Raw genomic sequence first — 20,604 nt, forward strand, 5'->3', positions numbered from 1 at the left:
ATCTTGTCAACCAAGAATTCTTACAGAAAAAAAAGATTTAAAGTATCTAATCTAGATTTCCTACTTTATTTTCTTGTCTATGCTTTGAATTTGATTAGAAATAGGTAATAAACTTCTTTCCCTTTAGTTTATAGGCTTTTACTTGCAGCACTACTTTTTTTAAACAGATGTACATAAATCTTCCATTTCTAGAGTCAAGTGATTTATCCAAGACTCTCAGTTTAGGAGTTTATAGGCTTTGTGACTGTGATGAAAATCAAATTCAAAGCCAAAAGGGATAAATAAGGAAAATAAAAGGATTAGAAATGTTTTTTTCAAGAGCTTAATCCATGATTAGTTGGTTGTGATTGGTTGTGATACAACAAAGCAAACACTTCATAAAAGCTGTGGTTGATAAAGCTCCATTTTCCTAAAAGTGTAATGTTTTTTCAAAGTCTTAAATTCTGTGGTTGTAAAATCTAGAAATATCCTTTGAAATGTAACATTTATTCCTTATGAAGAATCTTCCTTTTTGGACTTTTCATTGAAACAACTGACAACAAGAAGAGTTTCATGTATGTATCATGTTTCAAAGAGTCATCAGGGACCCAAGGATGACAGAAAGACAGATAGCAGCACAAGGATTTTTGGAATAGGTAAGGTTGGACCTAAGAATTCTAGTAGCACTTTCAAAGTCTCAGGAGAGCAGATAATGACAGATCCATTTACATCTATTAAAAAGGTTACTGCATTAGTGGTCTTCTAGAGTAGATAGAAAATAGAAACATTTAGAATCTCACTTACATATAAATTAATTTAATTTATATTTCACAGTTTTCACTAAGTTCTGAAGTGCTAATCAGAGGCAATAATTTTTAAAATAATAATGTAAATATTCATAATTTTAATAGCTACTAAGAATATTATTTACAGAAGCCTGAAAATAATTTGTCATAGGCCATGGAATTCGGGTAGTAGCAGAAAGACAAATAGTTGTATCACTGAAATAATTAATAAACATCAATTTTTATGTATGAGTGAGAACATCAGGCGCCAAATATTGCCATTGGTTACCCAGGTAGGAAAGGCTGGCTCTTACCAGCTCTGCATGGAAGTAGTAACAGGGCAAGTCAGAGCAGAAGACAGAGAAAAGTGGGAAAACCAGTTACTCAGGGTGTGTGTTAGTCTATTTCAAATTTACACTGAGAATGTTCACAGCCTTCAGCACTAGTGGATGAAGAATTCATTAACACATACAGCATACAATTGCTGCTGCTCAAGAAGGATAAATGCTGCATATGGCAGGACCTGTTTCCAGTAAAGCAATTAATTATATTTTTTGCTGATCACTCCATTACAGACTGGCTCCAGGAGGACCAAAAAGACAGAACCTGACAGAATATAATAAATTTTTTTTTGAGATAAGAACTCTAATTCTTTACTCTCAAATAAATTCTCTCTAATGTATTTGTACATCAGGACCTAGCTTGAGTGGGGACCTTGGACATGGTGACCTCTAGAAGTCCATTCCAACCTAAACTGTCATCTCAGAGCCTTTCCCTTCAGTGACAAGGGTCAGGAACTTCTACCCCCAGTGAAGCCCTTGGAAGAGCTGAGTTGGGGTGCTCCCTGCATTGGCACTCAGGAGCTCACCAGGGCTCCCCAATGTAGTGTGGGGCTGCCTATTTTCCAGGTCTCCATCTTTGGTACACTGGCCCCATATCACACATTGACACTTAGGTTCAAACCCACTTCCAGCATTTCTTGCTCCTCTACTCAGCTGTGCAGGGCTGTGTAGAATCCCTAGTGCCTGCCCTGGGACCAGACATACCACGAGAGCACCAGGGATTTCAGCGGCACCGCATATTTTGTGCCAGATTTTCTGACCACCTCCTGAAGGCACATGCCCCGTGCTAATCCAGCTGGTGCCTGGTGAAGAGCACGGTGCTCTGGGGGCTTGGAGGCTCCAGTTCTCCTCACAGGTCCCCCCAACAGCTCGCCACAGTTTGCCCCAGGCATCTCACCCCTGGCAGCTTGAAAACTGGGGAGCTGTTGAGGAGATTCATGTAGGCTTCCCCCACAGCTCTCTGGGCTTTTCTCTGCTCCTCTTTTCTCAGCCCCAGAAAAGCTCCAGCACTGTGGACGCCTCCTCTCTTGGCAGGACACGGCATTGGACACCATTGAGCCAAACCTGCAGGAGCAAGGAACAGCAGCATGAGCCAGCTGCCACAGGCAGGCCTGGAGGAGCCCAGAATGCCCCCTCTCCCTGGAAGATGTCTGTCAGGCTGTGTGCCCTTCTGCCTCCATGGGTTCTGCTCCGGCTGTATCCAGTGCTGGGCCGGACCAAGGGCGATGTGCCCGCTCTGCAGGCAGCCCTTCCAGCTGCTGCTGTGCTCCATGCCAGCCCCTACAGAGAGAACACGGGCTCCTCACACCACCACTGCCACAGCACCAGGCCCAGAGGGAAGGCCAGGCCCAGCTGGAAGCTCCATTGGCAAAGCGCTGCGGATACGAGCTGTGGCCAGCTTGCTGTTTTGCTGGCTCTTGCCCTCAATAAACATTCAGATGCTTTCCAAGAGTGGTGTTTTTTGTTTTCGACACCAGAGACACACCCACTCTAGGTAATGCTTTCCAAAACTGTGTGGCAGTGAGCTGCTCCAGGCTGTGTATTTTGCAAGTGGAGAATGAGCATTAGGAGCAGGGAGGTTGCTCTTCTGCCCATCACCAGTAGACACATACTGGGGGAGAGAACAGTGCATACGTCTGGCTGAACTTATCCGACTCCTTGAATTCCTTAAAGGTTCATTCCCATAACTGTGGGTGCTCTGGGGCCCTCTGCTTCCAAAAAGATAGAACATTCCATTGGGTTCTTCACTTCTTTGCTTAGCTCCACTTCAGGAAACAGACTATTTTGTATCTTGCAATATTTTTATGTTGTATCTAACTGCGGACGCAGAATGCCATGGAGCTAAAACTGACACTAAGACAAGAATCAGGTTTACTCAGATATCATAGAAATACTATGGCATTTTAATTCTAATTTAATTTTATCCCTAGAATCACTCTGAAATGAATGTGTAGTCCAAAGCAGTCACAGTGTAACACCTCTTTTCTGCCACAAGTCCACCAGAAGTCAGGAGGTGACTATAATGCTTTTTACAGTTTGAAGGAATGACTCAAAGCCACATTTCGATTTTGTTGTGACAGACCAAGAGAGACAAAGCATGTCTCCAGCATCCTACTGCAACTGGCTCTTTTCTGGTGTCATTTTCTGACACTTGTTTTATAGCTGTTCAGCACTTTTATTGCCCTGCCCTCCAGTTCAAAGAGAAGCTGTGAAATCTCCTGTTAGTTGCTATAAATGCTGTAGGGAATGGTGAGATGCTGAAGCAAGGCTATTTAGAAAGCTCCAGGGAATCTCCTGCGCCCAGCAGGACATCTACATGGATATGACCCAGCAGCATGGGGTGGGTCATGGTCACCCCGAGGTGCTTGAGCTTGAGCACCCCAAGGCATTTGGTGGCTGCTCTGTCCCAGTTGCTGGGGAATAACTACAGGCAGGGGGCTTTGGCCTTGGTCTGTGCAAAGCAGACAAGTGCAATTATCACTTTTTTAATTATGGGAAAAATTTGCCTGGATTTTCATGGGAATAAAAGTGAAGATTTCTGCTGCACAAACTGTCTGCAGGCAAATCCAAATCCTTACTTCAAATCTGAGGTTGCTGGAGCTGGTAGAAGGTCTTGGTACTTTACATCAGGCACAGCAAAAGCTGTGATATTTTTTTCCTCAGCTTTGGCCCCAGAAATGGGCAAACTATCTTAACTGAAGCTTTTGGAGTGTGAGGGAAAATCAGCTGATAACAGATGCTCATTGTGTAAAATTTAATTCCAACTTGTTAAAGAACTGTAAGCACAACTTTTTCAGCTTTTATAGCTGGTGCTATCACTTTGTATTCATCAAACAATAATTGCTAATTCTGTGTGCCTTCTGTTCTCTCTGTATGCTTTTTGTTCTGTTCAAATTTCTAACAACACACAATGCCATCAAATTTGAAGTGCAGCAGCTGGAGACAAAGAGAGCGTCATTAATGGATTGATTTTCATGCAAATGCCATGCTCAGGAGATAATTGGGAAGTTCACTTACCTGAAAGATGGAAAAGTGCCTGGCAAACAAATGTCATCACCAGGCCAGTACATTTGAGGTAGATATATCTCACTGCTCACAATAATTTGACTTCCTCATCTGTCATTCATGAGAAGAGATAGACTACGCTGAAGAAAAGCATTAAATCAAAGTGACCGAAGTTCATAATTCCTGCTCATGGACAGCCCACAGAGCCTTCTGTAGGCTCCTCTTTCACAATACCCCGGAGTCCCCAGGTGCTGCTGTTGTGTGGTTTCTGGCACTGCCAGCAATGCTCTGTGTGAAGGAAGATGGGGAGAAAGAGGTGCTACCAGCCCAGGGCAGCTGCCTACTTGGCTGGCTGTGCTTGCCAGGACTGTGACTTCTGATGGATCACAGCTGTAAAGGGCTTTTTATCCAGTGCTAACACCTCTGAGATACCTGCTGGCTCACTTATTAATGTTTTACAAAGAGTAGCCAGAGCCTACCAAAATCAACTTAATGAACTGGGGATATAAATATTATGACTGGAAAATGCCATGATGCTTGAGTCCTTCCCATGGCTTTTCCAACAAAGCTACCTGTCCTACACTGTGGCTGGTCTGGATCTGATACTGGAGAATCTCAGAGGGGTTTTAGAAATAATGATTGGTGTCTAACAAGGTCTGGACAGCCAGGGAATTACAGACAACTAAAAACAGTTTCCCTGCTGAATAGGAGCTAATATGTTTACACTGGGAAAATGAGTAGCTCCTGCAAAGGTAAATATCATATACAGTTGAAAGAATACTCATATATAACACATTTTCTATTCAAACTCCAGGTGCAGTAAAATTCAAATCTTAACAGAAGCATCAAAAATATGTGCCATATGAGCACGCAGTTGCATGTGTTCATGCAATTGCCTCTAGTGAGTAGCAATGTCTGTGGAAATATTTGTATAATCCATTTGCTGGGACAAAAATTATTATATATTTGTTTAGCATTGCCCATTATCATGACATTCTTCTAAGTAATGCATTTGGTGTTTGGCCTCTCAGGGCTGTACTAGAAATGGAGCCCCAAAAAATTAAAGATCTGACTTGAAAAGTCAAGAATTAAACTGCATTAAAAAGTATTACATGGACACTTCTAGCCAGAATTTCAGTTTCCTTAATTAAATCTGCTTTAGCTCTCCTTGGAAATAAAATAAATTAAATTAAGGCCACTTTGAGATTTTTTTTTTTTAATTCTGAATGAGAACATCCAGATAAAAGTGTAAAGAAATTAAACTAATACACCTTAAAAGACTCATTCACATGCATTTTCTTGAGCTTGCCTCCAGAAACCTTACGTGATTCACATGTGGAGTTCAGGGAAGACTTTAAAGGCTGACACCTGCAGCTCCTTTCTTATCATTTACTTTTCGCTCTGTGTTATTGCCCACAGTCATCAGATGTTAAATGAGTGTCCATTTCTCAACTCACTGCCTTAATTAAAACTGCCATCATTTGCCACTGAGGTACCGATTTTGGGAAAGTAAGTGTGTGATAGAAGGGTAGATACCTAGCAGGGAAAATATTGCTTAATGTGCAATACCATGTTTTTTTTTTTTCTTTCATCACAGACATAAAATGAGGGGTTGTTTTATATTTGCAGCCACTTGAGTGATTGCAGAGGCAAAGAAATGAAGGAATAAAATGCCAAAGAGGTCTCCCCAAATATAAGTGTTTTCTAGTTAGTGAATAAAGTAGAGAGGGAAGCAAAGGCTTAAGAGGGGATGGAGCTTCAGTGTCCAATATGGAAGTGAGTGGCTTAGCCACCGGACTGTCCCGAGTAACTTGGGGAGGATGGTAATGTGTCACCAGAATTTTGTGACCACGTTTTAGGGAGCATCTCCTGGGACTTCCTCATACAGTGCTGATGGGAAGCACCAAGCCAAGCACCAAGCACACAGACCTCTGGATTGTTTTCAGGGATCAATATGTGAGAATTCTGCAAAACAGGTCATGTCATGGCAAGTATTTGTAGCTTCTGGGTCACAAGATAAGGAGCTCAGCCTAGAAGGAGGTTTTGCAGGGGGTGACTGTAAGGTAATTTTGTGATTAAGCTTATTCTTGGGTAGCTGATCCTGGACATACCCCATACAAGTGAGGACATGCTGGGGAACACACAGAAAGGGAAAATTGAATAATGAATTAAAAAAATAAATAATCTACATGCTTTGCATAATTTTTCTTTGACGTATGTGTTTGTCTTCGACACCAATGCAGGTCAGCATTGCACCCACATGCCTTTACACCTTTACAATTTTTCTTACCAACTCATTAGATTATGAAAGAAAATATTTATATTTTGTGCTATGAGGGTACAGACTACCATTGTCAATTCTGTTTGTTTTTTCAAAACTCTGCCCTTAACAGCCATTTATCATGAATGTAGAAAAGAGGTTAAAATTTGTTGCCTATGAATGTATGAATGCTGAGTGAAAGTACCATATCAAGTATTCATAACCTCATTTTTAAACATTAAAATACACTATATTCAGAATAAAATACAGTTTACATTAGAAACTTCAGTTTTCATTAATTGGAAACAAAACTGATGGCCTCTGAAACTGTGACAGTACAAAGCAACAGCTAGAGAGCCCTAATTGAAGTGCTACAGGGAGCACTAGCCTGTGGGATGGTTTCTGAAAACTGCTGAGCTGCAAAAATTGCTGAGTACAGAGAATGCTATCTTGTTAAAAAGGCCAAGTAATTAAAACAGATAGAGAAATAACCACCTTTCTTTGCACTTCCCTTTTTTGGTTCTAAGGCTTTCAAGCTAATTGTTCTGGCAGTGCAAAGCTGCCATTCTTTGGTGTCTAGGAAGGTGGTGCTAAACTACAAATTATGGAAAAGGCTGTGGGAGCTGCACTCCCTGCAGATAAAGGACTTACTGATGGTTATTGCCGTTTCTTAAAATCCAGAAAGACCATAGAAACAATGCTACAGGAAGTAAAAAAAAGGTGAATAAACTTAGGATACTATTATTTATTATCTTCTGATGAATTTCCCAGTTCAGTGTTAGAAAGCTCAATCCTTTCTGCAGCATCTCCTTATTTGCTTTGTGAGAATCAAGATGTGCTTTCAACTTTGTGGCTTTTAGGCTGTTTATATTGTAGAGCTATGTATGTGCTCCCACTCACAGCATGCAGTGCTGCAACTGCTGTTTGCATCATAAAAAATCTGCATCCAGCTCAGAGAAATATATTTTATTCTTCATATGCACAAAGAGTTTCATACTGTCCTCAAGTGATGGGTTTTGTTCTGCTATGCATAAAATTCATTGGTTTGCTGTTTTTTAACCTGAGTTTAAAAGCGAGCTTCTGCTTCTGGTCACGTTCTTTTTCAAGTCTGAAGCCTTTTTCACTAAAACCAGAGATTAATTGCAGTTCAGGTATGTGGGATGTCCAGGAATACCAGGCCTGGGCTACTGGACACTTTGACCCTTCATTATCAGTGCTAATATCAGTTTCCTGTGAAAGTTCCTATACAATAATAAATTTTTTTGAGGAATGGCCTGAAAGTTTAATAGTGTTCAATAGTTCCTTAATGTTGTGACATATTATCAAACAACTTCTTTACTCATCACTTTAATAGACAGAAGTGATGAGATCTTCATCCTGGAAAAATGGTTTCAAATACTGACTTGAAATGTGTTTAGAAATGAAGGATTTCTGAAAATGGATCCCTCTGGATTCCTCAAACTCATTGTTTTGTTCTGAGGGCTCCTGCTCACCTGCCCAGTCTGTCTGCAGCTTCAGTTCCTTACCTGATTCTCACAACATTTGGGTCAGGTGATTATTATAGCAAAAAGAAAGACAAAAATACTTACTCCTGGTCCACAGAAGAGAAGTGTGATAGAATTTATCATAGAATCAGTATTTTCTGAGAGCCAGCTCTGTGCTCATCACCCATTTGTGTTATGAAAACAATAATCTGTATCATTACTAACATGTCCTTATTTCTATTAAGTAAATTATTTCAGTGTGAAAGTGTGATTTGCACATAACCTTGTATGAAGCAGTGGTAATGTCCAGGCAGTTCCAAAAATACCCATGTTATTTCTCGTCTTTAAAATCCCAGTGAGATCTGTATGGGGTTGCTGAAGAAAGCATGGCCTGAGGGACATATGTGGTATGCAGAGGTCTAAAAGACCAGCCTGCAGTTGGCCTCCAGCAAACAGCTTCTTATTCCCTGAGAAGAGATGAATTAGAGACAAGAATCATCCCTGGGGCTTCAAGACTGAGAAGAATGTATTTTTAGAAAGCCATCAGATGTCTGCCGTTTGAAAGCTGGAGACTCCCACGAGCAGGACACCAGCTGGCACAGCAGCAGAACACTTTATAAAAGTTATCACAATGACCTCAGCAGGGATATTTATGTGCTGGTTGCTCCTGAACTCTGTGACAAGGGACAGCAATGTAACCACATCCAAATGGGCATATAGCAGAGTATTTAATGCTCTCACACAGCAAGATTGCTCACTGGTTTGAGCATTACCTAGTAATGTTCATAGAAGTGTGCTAATCTAAAAACATTGATTTCAGTCCATGGAATACATACTACTTTCTTGATGTTTCATTTTTTACACTTTCATAAAACTTCCATAAGTTTTCCCTTGAATTTGTGTATACATTGATATTTACATTGTGGTGGATAGTTATTTTGGAGACATTATGCAGGAACACTTTGTTTAGGAAGCACAGAGCTTGTCCTCCATGAAAAGGAAGTCTCTGTGTCACATCCCTTGTGTGAGTAGTACAGCATGATGGCTACGGCCTGTGGATAAACAGGGCTGACTGTGACATTGATGGTTGCCTTAGGATTAATACTACCCACATGAAAAATGCAAGTTTTTACAAAAGCACAGAAGCCATGTTCACATACTTCCACTTCTAATTCCATCCCAAAGGCTGACAACCACCAGCAAAGCAGGACTACTTTACTGGCCTTCACCATTAGAATGCAGGATGGCTTATCAAGAAGGAACTGTCATCGTGATTCACTCAATACAGAAGAGATTAGAATTGACTGGCTCTAATCTTAGCACAAGTCACATCCTTGTGATTTCTTCATAATTCACCTTGAAGTATTTACCACTGAGCATTTTCTGGAGCTTTTGTACCTGTCAGCCACCGAAAGTTTGGATGGGGTGCTGGATATCAGTTAAAAATTAAGGTGTCAATCAGACCCACCAGCCAGAATTCAAGACTTGTTTGTTCTGTGTGGCTTACGAGGCTCACAGAGCTCTCAGGAACATCCGTGGAGACCAGCTCTGCAACATGACTTGGTCAGTGATGGGAGGTGTCTGTTTTGGAATGGCCCTAGAAGCTGGTTTATTTTGATGTAACCTGAAAAGCATTCAAGATGAAGTCAGGAATATAAATATATACATATATGTAGATAGGTATTATTTTGCCTACATAATATATATTCTGTAACATATATGCTCCACATTATATATTTATAGTGGTTTTATGCATAGGTCTATATATGTATAAAGGGCAATGAATCTGGTGAAGGGTCTAGAAAACGTCTTAAAATGAGAAGCTGAGGGAGGTTAGCTTTAATTCTGATAAATTAAATACAGGTAAAGGAGAGACACGCAGACATAGAAGTTAAGCACAGTATTTTGAAGGAAAAGAGAATTATATGCAGAGGCTGGAAGGACTCCCCCCAAAATGTGTTAAAAGATAAATTAAAGGAAAATAAGTGTGAAAAAAAAAATAGCACAGCAGGACATTTTTCATGGACGTTTTCAGGGAAAAATAGTTGTGACTTACTATGAGGCTTTTATGCTCAAGGCAGTTGCTAGTAAGTTGCTGTTTTAAATCTTAAGATATCTCAGTTATTTCTCTCCACCACTATTATCCCTACATCAGTGTCAGACCGCTGAATGTGGTGGCTTTTCAGCCACACAGAGGAGGGCAGGGCATCTGTATCTCACCAGGTATCACACCAAAAAGCAACTGGTGGCATTTTGTAAATCTGCACTCCAACACCGGGATTTGTCTCTATTTTATTAAAACACAGGATAATGCATGGTCCCAGACAGTGTACAAAATAGCAATTCGCTTCCAGCTCCTCTATGGAGGTTGTAGCCCTAATGAAGCAAATCACATCTCAGGGAATATAGCCATGATTTAGTACATGTATAACTGTAACAAAATGTTGTTATGGCTGAGATTGTTATGTTTTTAATGAAAAAAAGAAGAATTAGGATTGAAATTGAAAAACAACCCAGTTCCCATAAAAGATAAAAATGTACTTGGATAAAAGGTTAATAGAGTTAATTGTGGGGAGTAATACAAGACAGCAACTCATGCTCGAGGAGATAATTGCGATTCTGATAAAGGAGAATTGTAATTAAATAGAGGTTGGATAAACACGATTATCCTGAAAAGGTTTCCCATCACACTACCGTGAGGTTTTAAGATGTGGAGGCAGACGCCTGTACGTGATCTGGAAGTAGAGACACCACTGCTGCCAGCCCTGCTGGGTGCTCACCACTGCGGCACACTGCCCACACTGCTGCTCTGGCCAGCAAAAGGCAGTAAATTGAGCTCATTTTGAAGTTTAGGTCACCTGCAACACTAACTGGCAAGTGAGCTCCTTGTCTTGCTTACAATCCCCAAGATTTCTCATTTCTGCTGGTCCCCATCCTGCTGTGGGGGGAGCAGCTCTGGGTGCTGGCCAAGGTTGATCTGCCCGGGATGGCTGTGGGCTGGAGTAGGTGAGGGCATCCCTCCCATACTATGCTTCTTCCAGAACTGATAGGAATTTTTACACAGATATCCAAATGAAATGCAGTAGTTTGACACTGAAACCTGAGTGGCAAATGGAGGCTTTCCACACTGATCTGTTTTAGTGAAATGGGTATGTGTGCTTAATATTCTTATTTGCTGAGTAACAAATACTCCACAATGACCTGTATGAGATAAAGGGAATCAAATACAGCACACTCCTCACAGGACAGGCAGAAGAAATTTTCAACTTTTAACTATTTATTATTATATAATATATATATTATATATATATAAAAATATACTGAATTTGAATACAGGATGGTATTAATTCACATTTCTCTATAATTCCTATGGATTATTTTACATAACACATACAGAATAAAACACCCTCAGAATTTACTATCAAATACTTCTACTGTTCAATTATTTATAGTACTGTTTGGAACCACTGTATATCGTAACGATATACATTCCCAGATGCCTAAGGAAAATTTCTACCAGAGTTCTATTATTCCCTATTTGGAGCAAGTGAACGTCTCACCAGGGACCAAGCCTCTTTTCCCTTCTCAAAAAAAAAAAAAAAAAAAAGAGGGAGATCTTTTGCTTTCAAGTTATTGTTTTTCCAGTGCCAACTGTATTCCAGATCTTCAAGCAGACTTCACAACCCCATATACAGAGACCAGTTATGAACCCTTACTTTCACCTTTAAGCTTGCCCCTTCAAACCATTTTTCCTTTAAATTTTCTCCCCAGCCTCTGTGCTTGCCTTATGTATTTCTGTCAGTTTACAAGCTGCAGTTAATCCTAAAAGTGGGCTTGGACTCCAAGTGTATCCTCAGTGTTTTTTGGGCATAATCTGCAACACATTAGGTTGCTGACAATATACATATTGGAATAATCCCGTAAGTATTAGGGTGGATAGCATCTGTTGTGATAGGGAATGAGACGGAGAGCAAAGTGAAATTACTTGTGGAAACTCCCAGCACATTTTCTTTGGGTTTTCATCTCTGCAGCTGGCATGTGATACAGTAATTGTCTTACTCACATTCCTGTCTTCTCTGCTTGTTAAGTGAGTTTGTTGAAGTTTCTTGTATCAGACATGCATTTATTTGCAACCATTTCTAAGATGATGACTCTATTGCCTAAATCAGTTGTTGAAATTTGAATTCAGTGCAGGAAATATTTAGGTATCATGATTAAACTCAGACTTGCACAACAACACCTTTGCTTCCCAGTCTACAACTACATTTTCCTTGCAAGAGCTTCTGTTTTTTGAAGATTATTGAAAGACTAATTTTTATTTTTATTTTTTTTTAATATTTTAAAGTTTCTGCGGAGTTCATTTCCTGGAGGGATATTTCTTTTTGTCACTATATAGCAAGTATACACAGGACCTAGAATCAAACATAGCTCATAGAGATAACACAGGAACATTATTCCCACAAACCACCTCCAAGGATAATGGCTGCCTACGCTGCATCCACAGGTTTTGGCATCCACTAAATGAATGTAGAGATGGGAAAGTTAAGACCAAGTTGTACACACACCTAGAACACGTTTTGAATAGCCTGCCACACAGTGCTTCTGGAAAAACAACCTTTCACTGGTGAATGATGTATTTTCATTTCCTAGAGAGGGGTTTTGAGAATATATATATATTAATTCTGCAACAATCAAAACTGAACTTTGGAAAATGTGTTTAATTTCTCTAAAAATGTTATTCCTTTGGCTCTGACTTGCTATCAATGATTTTTTCCCCAATGTTTTAGTAACAATAACATGGCACTTTTACTTCAGAAAGTAACTGCCAACATGCTGTAATTTTGTCTTTTCCCAAGAGAAAAAGAAGCAAAAGCTTTAAAAAGGAAACAGTGAAATGGTTACTGCTTGTGTTTACTGACAACCAAAGATGAACCTCTCAGTTATTTTGCAGTCTCCCCAGCCTAACATCCTGCAATGAGGATGGAACACTGAGCTCCTTGCCATGGAGAAGGATCTCTGCGTGACTTACTGGCAGTGCAATGCCCCAGTGAAGCAGGGGCAGCTTCATAAGGAAAATTGAGGCTAACACTCTTCAGAATTACAAAAGGGGAATTCTAAAACATTATGTTTAAACTCAGTAAATGCAGATGTTCGCCTCCAGTGCAAACTACTGTACAAAAAGTAATACTCCACAAGAGACCAATGTTCTCTATTCCAGATGTTGTTCAACTAATCTTCACCTAATTTTGATTAAGGTGTCTCCATATCTGTGTTTGCATGAAACAGAATTTATGAAAATTTTCTAAGCATGGGTGCCAGCCTGGTCCATAAAGACCATGAGAACTCCAGCCTCAGGAAGAATATGGAAACTAATCAGCTCCCGTAAGACTTTTGTTAGCAAAATATGTTTAGCATTTTTTTTCTGCAGACAACCTATATTCCTATAAAGCTTTAAGACTCCTGAAGTTTCAAGGGACTCAGTCTTGCTAGGTGATAGGTATCTAGCTACTGCAAAGTTGATAAATCAAGTGATGAAGTTTTTTTTTTTCTTCACTGAAGAGGTGTTCAGAGAAAAAAGGATTCCAAAAATCTTTCCTCCGGTGAGCCTGGAAAGCATTTGAGCCTTGTATTTGTCATTTGTTCCAATTAAGAACACTAATACATCTAAGGTCAGATAAAGGTGGATTTCTTCTGCTAGTTTTTTGTCTTCATTTTATCAAGCATATTCTCAGCTTTTTCACAACACAGAAGTGATGTCCTTCACAGCTGTGTCCCCCACTCATGAAATATACAGAAGCACCCTGGTAAATCTGCTTAGCTAGCAAGGTGATGCAGACAGCAAAAGAAAATAATGCTGAGCACTTTACGGATGAAAGGCATACCCTGACGAACACCTCACGTGTGTTTATAACATGTAGATGCAGACAAGGTGGAAAGAGAGAAGTTTAAATGGAATATTGTGGTTTTCAAAACATTTTGAAGGTACGTGCAACCCAAATCCCCCCTGACACAGCTTGAGGCCATGTCCTCTTGTTCTGTCAGTAGCTGCCTGGGAGAAAAGGCCAATCCCCACCTTGTGACAACCATGCAGAGCAGCATGGCAAACACTGGAATGAGCAGATGGTGGTGGTATTCTGTTTGCTGGTAATTTATTTAGAAGACACCAATATTCAAGCCTTTATCTTCAGTTGTCTGTCATGGGTGTGTGCCTCCACCATTCCTACCTTTACATGCTCTTCTGCATAACTAACATTCTTATTTTACCTTCTTACCTACAAATGTATCCAAAATGAAAACAGTAGAGTTCTGTCTACAGTTAAACTACCCCTTTCTTTATGCAATGGTAGTGTGAAATCCAAACCAAGAAAGACAAAAAACTCCCCATCCAAACCCAAAACCTTGGAAAATCTGGGCTTTGGGTGTGCAGAAGTATTGCCCATGATTTAACTGTTTATTAGGAGGCATTATTTTCCCATGTCAAGAATATCTTCCATGATAATTCTGCTATATTTCATTGGTTTCACTTTAAATCCTATATCTGTTGTTATCAAAAGTCCTTAGTGGAGGCCCTGAGAGGCTACTTCCAGTAACACAGCCCTGAAGCTGCAAGACACAATTGGCAACACCACACAATTCTTGTGTAGACTGTCTGCAACAACATTATCCAATGTGAGATAAGGCAGCAGCTTTCATCATCGGCTATCTGTTGTCCTCTATGACAATGGTTCTTCTCGGATAGGTCTCAACATCCACAAAAATGTAGCGAACCTCAAATCTTCCTGTTTCAAGATTCTGGAAAGAAAAATTTCAGAGTGTTTTTTTCTCTTTTGTAATTTAAATTCAAGATTAAGCTCGTTAGGTGTACCAAGCAATTGTACATACCTCTTTGACTTCCACGTGGACTGTTCCCTGTTTCCCCGATTCAGTGCCCTCAATATAGAACTTCAAACGCAGATGTTTCAGTCCATCCTTTACGTATTCAATGTGACTAAAAACAGCAATACAAAACAAAAACCCAACCACCCAGCAAGAATACAGATTATATGCTATTTAAGACTTCAAATTTAAACTTACTTAGAGGAGTTGCTTACTTATTTTGTAAGAAAGTGTATTCCGGTGGTGTCCTTATGCTACCTTGGGTTCCTTCTCTACTGCTCCTCTCAAGCTTTACTGTGAGTGCCTAAGGACTAGTGGAGTTAGAAGAGCTAATTAGCTGCTGAGGATTAAGAGATTAAATGCTTAAATGTCCTCACCCCAGTCCTCCCCTCAAAACTGAAAATCAATCCAATGCTGAAGACCATGCAACTTCCTTGTACTTATTCTAAAGAAACCGCAAATTTGGAGCCTGACATCTAGAAGATGACCCCACATCACCAAGTTGTTCTTCCAGAGTTTTTTTAGGCACTTAAACTAAGTTATCAAACCAAAACACACACAGCATGTTTTTTCAAATTAATTATCAGGTTGGTTAAACCACATCAAAACAACCTGTTTACTACGTGCTTTACTTTGGCAATAATTTTGTTCTGCTGAAATTGTGTAACTTTGGCACTGATATGAGATCTCCAACCTAAATGCTGGTATTTAGACTGGAGTTGAGTTATGCTCAAGTATTAAATAAATAGCACATAACTTTCAAAGTGACCACTTTGGGAAACCAATCATCCCATGAGAGTTCTGGTGCCAGTTTATGTTTCCTGCTGAAATTATTAACTGCTGTTTAGCACCAATCTCTTACTTCCATCAGTCATGCCCAGGTACACAGTGTGAAATAAACTTCCAATACAGTTTAAAGTGACACGATGGGGTAGAGAGAATAAATATAAATAGTCTTACTGCAGTAAATTTATATTCAAGGTGTTCATACACAAAAAAAAAAACCCTGTAGATTTTGAGACATTTAAGATCATTCTTATACTGCAGATGCAAAGCCTACAATCTTACACAGTTCTTAGCTCAAAAAATTAATTTGAAATACTAGGCATTCAAAATGATGGAAATTAAATACTAGGAAAGCTGTTTCATAGTACATTTACTTATTTACAGACGGGTGCTCAAAATGTTTGTGCACATCTATTTCATTTAGAAGCTTCACTTTAAACATTTTTTCAAAGAGTCTGGTGAAGAGATAAAGCTTCAACCAGTAAAAGCCATTTTCCTCAGACAAAATAAAAAATCTCCATTTCTTGGTTCAACCTGTGACTGGGCTTATGTTTCATCCCATATGAAACCTCACTGAATATGTTCCTGTCAAATAACCCAATAAAGGCAAAGCAGGGAGGACTTACGTTTTGTAAGAAATAGTTCTGTTGTTTCTTTCAAAAGGAAATAAATAGACACACTCATGAAAGGTTTAGGTGATAGATGTTTTGTTAAATACTCAGTAGAGGTGTTGCCTCAAGTACCAAAAAGCATTCTGCATACCAGCTCCATATAGTCTCAAACCGTAAACTTCTGTCAGATTACTGCTCCCCCCATGCAAGCCTAGGCCTTTGTACTACTCTTTTCAGACTCGTGCTATTTTTTGGAGAGCTCTGTGTCTACCATGATGAACATAACTTGCTTTGAGGCACTCAGAACTTGCATTTTACATTTGTATGTACACTGTATTAGAGGTATATGGCACACAAGAGGTCCTGCAAAAAACTTCTGTGTTCATTCAAAAGTGACAGGATAGGTCACATACAGTTCATTACTCTAGAACTAACTTGTGATCCAAAAATATTTTTGCTGTGCAAAAACAGATGTCTTACGGGGCAAACACCAACAGGTACCTGACATGCTGTCGTCTGCCTCTTCTTGTTGCCTCTCCATAACCTTTGATAGAGTCACCAAAAACAGCAATTATCTACAAGAGAAAAGAGGTTTGAGCTGTCAGAAGGAATCACATACAAACAGATATTCCAGTATCAGCTCACGCCTCTGCTGTGAATGCATCTCCTTTTAACAAAATACCCCTGGAGAATCTAACATGTCATGAATCAAGTGTTTATGAAAGAAAACAGTTTAAGAAAAACTCCTCTGTATTACTGTCTTTTTTTTTTTACAGTCCTGTATTAAACGTTTAAAATAAATCCTATTGATATCTTTCAGTTTTACTGTTCTCTGAGATGAAGACATGGAAACTGAAATTTTGTGTAACAAGGAAAAAAAGCACAAAATATTTGCACACATCTCCTCCAAGAGAATACGTTTCAAAGTTTAAAATGCAAATGCATTCCCCTTCATATTATCTAAAAAACACTACTGAATAATAAATTCAGTATTTTTTTTTCAGATCTATTAAGTCAGAGTAGATCAATTTAGTCTTAAACTTACTTTAAATGTGGTTCGAAGAGGAGGTTAAGTTTTACTGTGCAAATATTGGAAAGAAGTTGTAATTCTACAAACTTTTTCCAAAGCAGTCTTCATTTTCATTCGAGTAACAACTTGTCATTTCATGTCTAGGTTATTCTCAAAGGCATCTGCGGCAACCTTGTTTGAAGGATGTTTTATCTGAAGTACTGTTTCATAAAATCTAGTTTCACATAGATTTTTGTTTACACCTAGCTATGACAACTGTGTGATCCCATGACTGCTCTCTGCCTGTTTCCCTGTTAGCCAAAGGAATGCTAATTGTGCTTCAAATGAAGAATTTAAATTCCTGGGAGGGGGTATAAATGCAGTGCTTCACAGTATGACAGAACCACAGTAAAGTGTCACAATAGAGTAAGTGTGCAGAGAAAGGCAGCAGGTTAGATCTACAGAACTTAGTGGGACTCTGACCCACAGAATTCAAGTGCTACGTTTAGCACACACTCAGGTAAGTCCTTCAGACTTTCTCTGTGGTGACACAAGCACATACTCTGAAGGGCAGACTGTATTTCCATCAGTTTTGGTGCTGTGGCACACTCACTTGGCTTCTAGCAGGCTAGTTCACACAAGCTCAATGCTTGCACTGACTAGTCCTAATGGAGGCTTTGCTCTGGAGATGACCCACCCCATGCTGGCCAAAAGCACTGGCAGAACTGCTCAAGCAGCACATGGGTCTTCACATAGCTTGTGAGATTTCTTGTGCAAAATTTTGACTTTAGAGAGACAGTAACTACTGAGAAACACAAATTTAAGACTAAAGTTCAAAAACCAACCTCAGGGTGAGATCTGCATTTCTCCAAGGCATCTCCATAGATCTTATTTGGACTAGAAGAAGAGAATAGCTCTTTAAAAATGACATAGAACAAACCACCTGTAACAGAAACAATAGCAGATGGAATGAAAACTTATCAAACCAGATGGAATTAATGAAAAGTGTCTTCTGATAAAGAATGTAATTTAAAAAAATAACCTGTAACACCAATTCCAACAAGCACCACAATAAAATAGGTAAAGTCTCTTCCAGCTTCTTTCACTGAAATTAAACAGAAAACAACACATAAATTACAACCTTGAATAATAACACTTGCATTACTTTCTTACATAAATGCTCTTCTGTTAGCCTGTTGCTCACATAACTTTTTAGCAGAATTAAAAATTCCAGTAAGTTTCCATAACTCCTCATTGCTGTAAAAGAGACCATGGAACATCTCTTATATTGTACAGGGCATGTTCACATCTCTGTGTTAAGCCTTATCATTTTCTGTTTGCCAGATGTTTTCAAGATCCAAAGTAGCAATTACTGCTCCTTTTTCAGTACATGAGAGCTAGGTTCTTTTAGGAACTAATGAGGTATTTAGCACTGTAGCATTCATGCTACCACCTAAACCCACAATCACTGCAATCCTTATGCAAAGAAGTAAAAATAAAAAAGTGAAAGCTCATAACTTGCGCATACTGAAAATAACTGATTTTATGAATTAGCATTCAATAGAACGATAAAAAAGGGAATATTAGACCAAAATACATATTTTATTTATTAACATAATTAACTGCTGTTTGTCTGATTAGTTTTTATCTTTCATTTTTGATTTAAAGTACAATTGTCAGTGTACACTGAAAAATAAGTTATATGAGATTCTCTGTTTCAAAATATTTGAGTACTTGGAAAGAGACTACTATCTTTTAGTGATAAAGTGTGCATTTTCAGTGGAGTACGGATTATGGAGGAAATGTTAATAACCATTTATCCTGCAGTCTGCTCATCAGTTGAAAGTTTTATAAGTAATTTCAAAGTACTTAAATTTTCTGAGGCTAATCATATAGCAATCACTTTTCACTGAAGTGAATGAGACCAACTAAAGTGAAGGTAATCCATAAAGAAATTACCATCACACGTAGAGCTTTGACAACTTTGTTGGAGGTGAACTTATTTCAAAAGGCCTACAGACAGGCTGCACTGTGGTAGGTTTTCCTTCTGAAAAGGAAAACGAGAGGCTATTACATCTTGTGCCTGACAATTATTTAAATCAACAGGCTGCTTAGAAGAATTCCTATAAATTTGTTCTGATTGTGCAATGCATACACAGAAATGTAACAGCTGCTCCAAACAATACGATGCGAAAAGAAACCGGCTTGGTGTGCTGACTTTTTTCCTAGATGCTTGTTGTTCGGAACTACAAACTACAAACCACTCCAGGACTTTAGCCGCAACAGGAACCGTCTCCAGCCCTTCTGAGCATCCACAGCATCCTCTGCCTTACCTTTCTGTGCCGCCGATACCAGCGTTTCCTCGTTCAGCGATCTTTGCACGGACACATCTTTGCTATCACCGCCGGGTTTTGCAGCTTTCAGTCCTCCCGCCTGCGTCCCGATGCTCTGACGGGCGGCCCTGAGCAGCAGCGGGGGCTGGTGCCGCCACCTCAGGCAGGAGCAGGACCCGGTGGCGGTGCCGGTGCCCAGCAGCGCCCACCCGCGAGTGGCGAGCAGCCAGCGGCCCAGGCAGCCCCGCCCGAGGGAGGCGGGCAGTGCCCGGGGCAGCACCCCGGCCATGGCTCCCGCCGCCCTCACAGGGGCACGGCCGGGGCAGGCGAGCCGAACGGAGAGTTTGTGCCGCTCGCCACCGCTCCCCCGGGGAACCCTCGGGGAAGTGCCCGGGCAGCCTGCAGCTCCGAGCGTCCGCTGCCCCAGCTCAGAAGCCCACCTGGACCTTTACCGCCGGCGGCCGCCGCCGGCCGCTGCCCCGGCGGAAATGTTTGGGACGGCAGAGCATCGAGCGACGGCAGCAGGTCCTGGGAGCGGTAGTTTGAGCGGGCTCCCTCTCTCGCCCGCCGCCGGGAGCGGCTCCCAGGCAGGTCACTACAGCGCCCACCATGCCCAGCGTCGCCGCCGCCACCACCGCTACAGCCCGCCCTCCGCGGGCGGGGACCCCCGGCTCGTCTCAGGGGGAGGGGAGAGGGGGCTGCTCGCGGCGCCTGCGGTCACCCTTTTAAAGCTGTGTTTTCATATGTGTTTTTCTTGGTCTTGCACACATATATGTATTAAAGCCATGCAGTTGACATTTCCACGGATGGAGACGGCTAGAGGAATCTGGACAGGCTAAATGGATGAGCCGGGATGGACGGCATGAAGTTCAACAAGGCCAAGTGTCGGGTCCTGCCCACAACCACCCCATGCAGCGCTCGGGGCAGAGTGGCTGGGAGATGCTGGTGGAAAAGGACCTGTGACTGCTGATCGACGGTGGCTGCACATGAGCCAGTGTGTGCCATGTGGCCAAAGCCAATGGCTTCCTGGCCTGTATTAAAGCAGTGTTGTGAGCAGGACTAGGGAGGTGACTGCCCCCTGCATTTGACACTGTTGAGGGCACACCTTGAGTACTGTGTTCAGTTTTGACGCCC

General features: G+C 40.7%; 1 protein-coding gene across 1 annotated transcript; it reads right to left on the bottom strand.

Moving 5' to 3' along the window:
* Window positions 1–13,982: 13,982 nt before the first annotated feature.
* Window positions 13,983–19,976, bottom strand: TIMM21 (translocase of inner mitochondrial membrane 21). The gene is made up of 6 exons (XM_058830330.1): window positions 19,471–19,976; window positions 18,180–18,242; window positions 17,983–18,080; window positions 16,630–16,703; window positions 14,738–14,843; window positions 13,983–14,647 (listed from the first exon to the last, which is right to left on the bottom strand). The coding sequence occupies exons 1-6, from the start codon at window positions 19,757–19,759 to the stop codon at window positions 14,555–14,557; spliced, it is 723 nt and encodes a 240-aa protein (XP_058686313.1). The 5' UTR covers window positions 19,760–19,976; the 3' UTR covers window positions 13,983–14,554.
* Window positions 19,977–20,604: the final 628 nt, after the last annotated feature.

This window comes from Poecile atricapillus, chromosome 2, assembly GCF_030490865.1.
Source record: "Poecile atricapillus isolate bPoeAtr1 chromosome 2, bPoeAtr1.hap1, whole genome shotgun sequence".
Classification (NCBI taxonomy): domain Eukaryota; kingdom Metazoa; phylum Chordata; class Aves; order Passeriformes; family Paridae; genus Poecile; species Poecile atricapillus.

What these genes read in the sequence shown, in the direction of transcription:
- TIMM21 (XM_058830330.1), bottom strand. Translation starts at nt 19,759, where the DNA reads ATGGCCGGGGTGCTGCCCCGGGCACTGCCCGCCTCCCTCGGGCGGGGC. An exon ending in GGTATCGGCGGCACAGAAAG is followed by an intron (nt 18,243 to 19,470) that starts GTAAGGCAGAGG and finishes GTTTAATTTCAG; the next exon opens with TGAAAGAAGCTGGAAGAGAC. An exon ending in GGCAGACGACAGCATGTCAG is followed by an intron (nt 14,844 to 16,629) that starts GTACCTGTTGGT and finishes TGCTGTTTTTAG; the next exon opens with TCACATTGAATACGTAAAGG.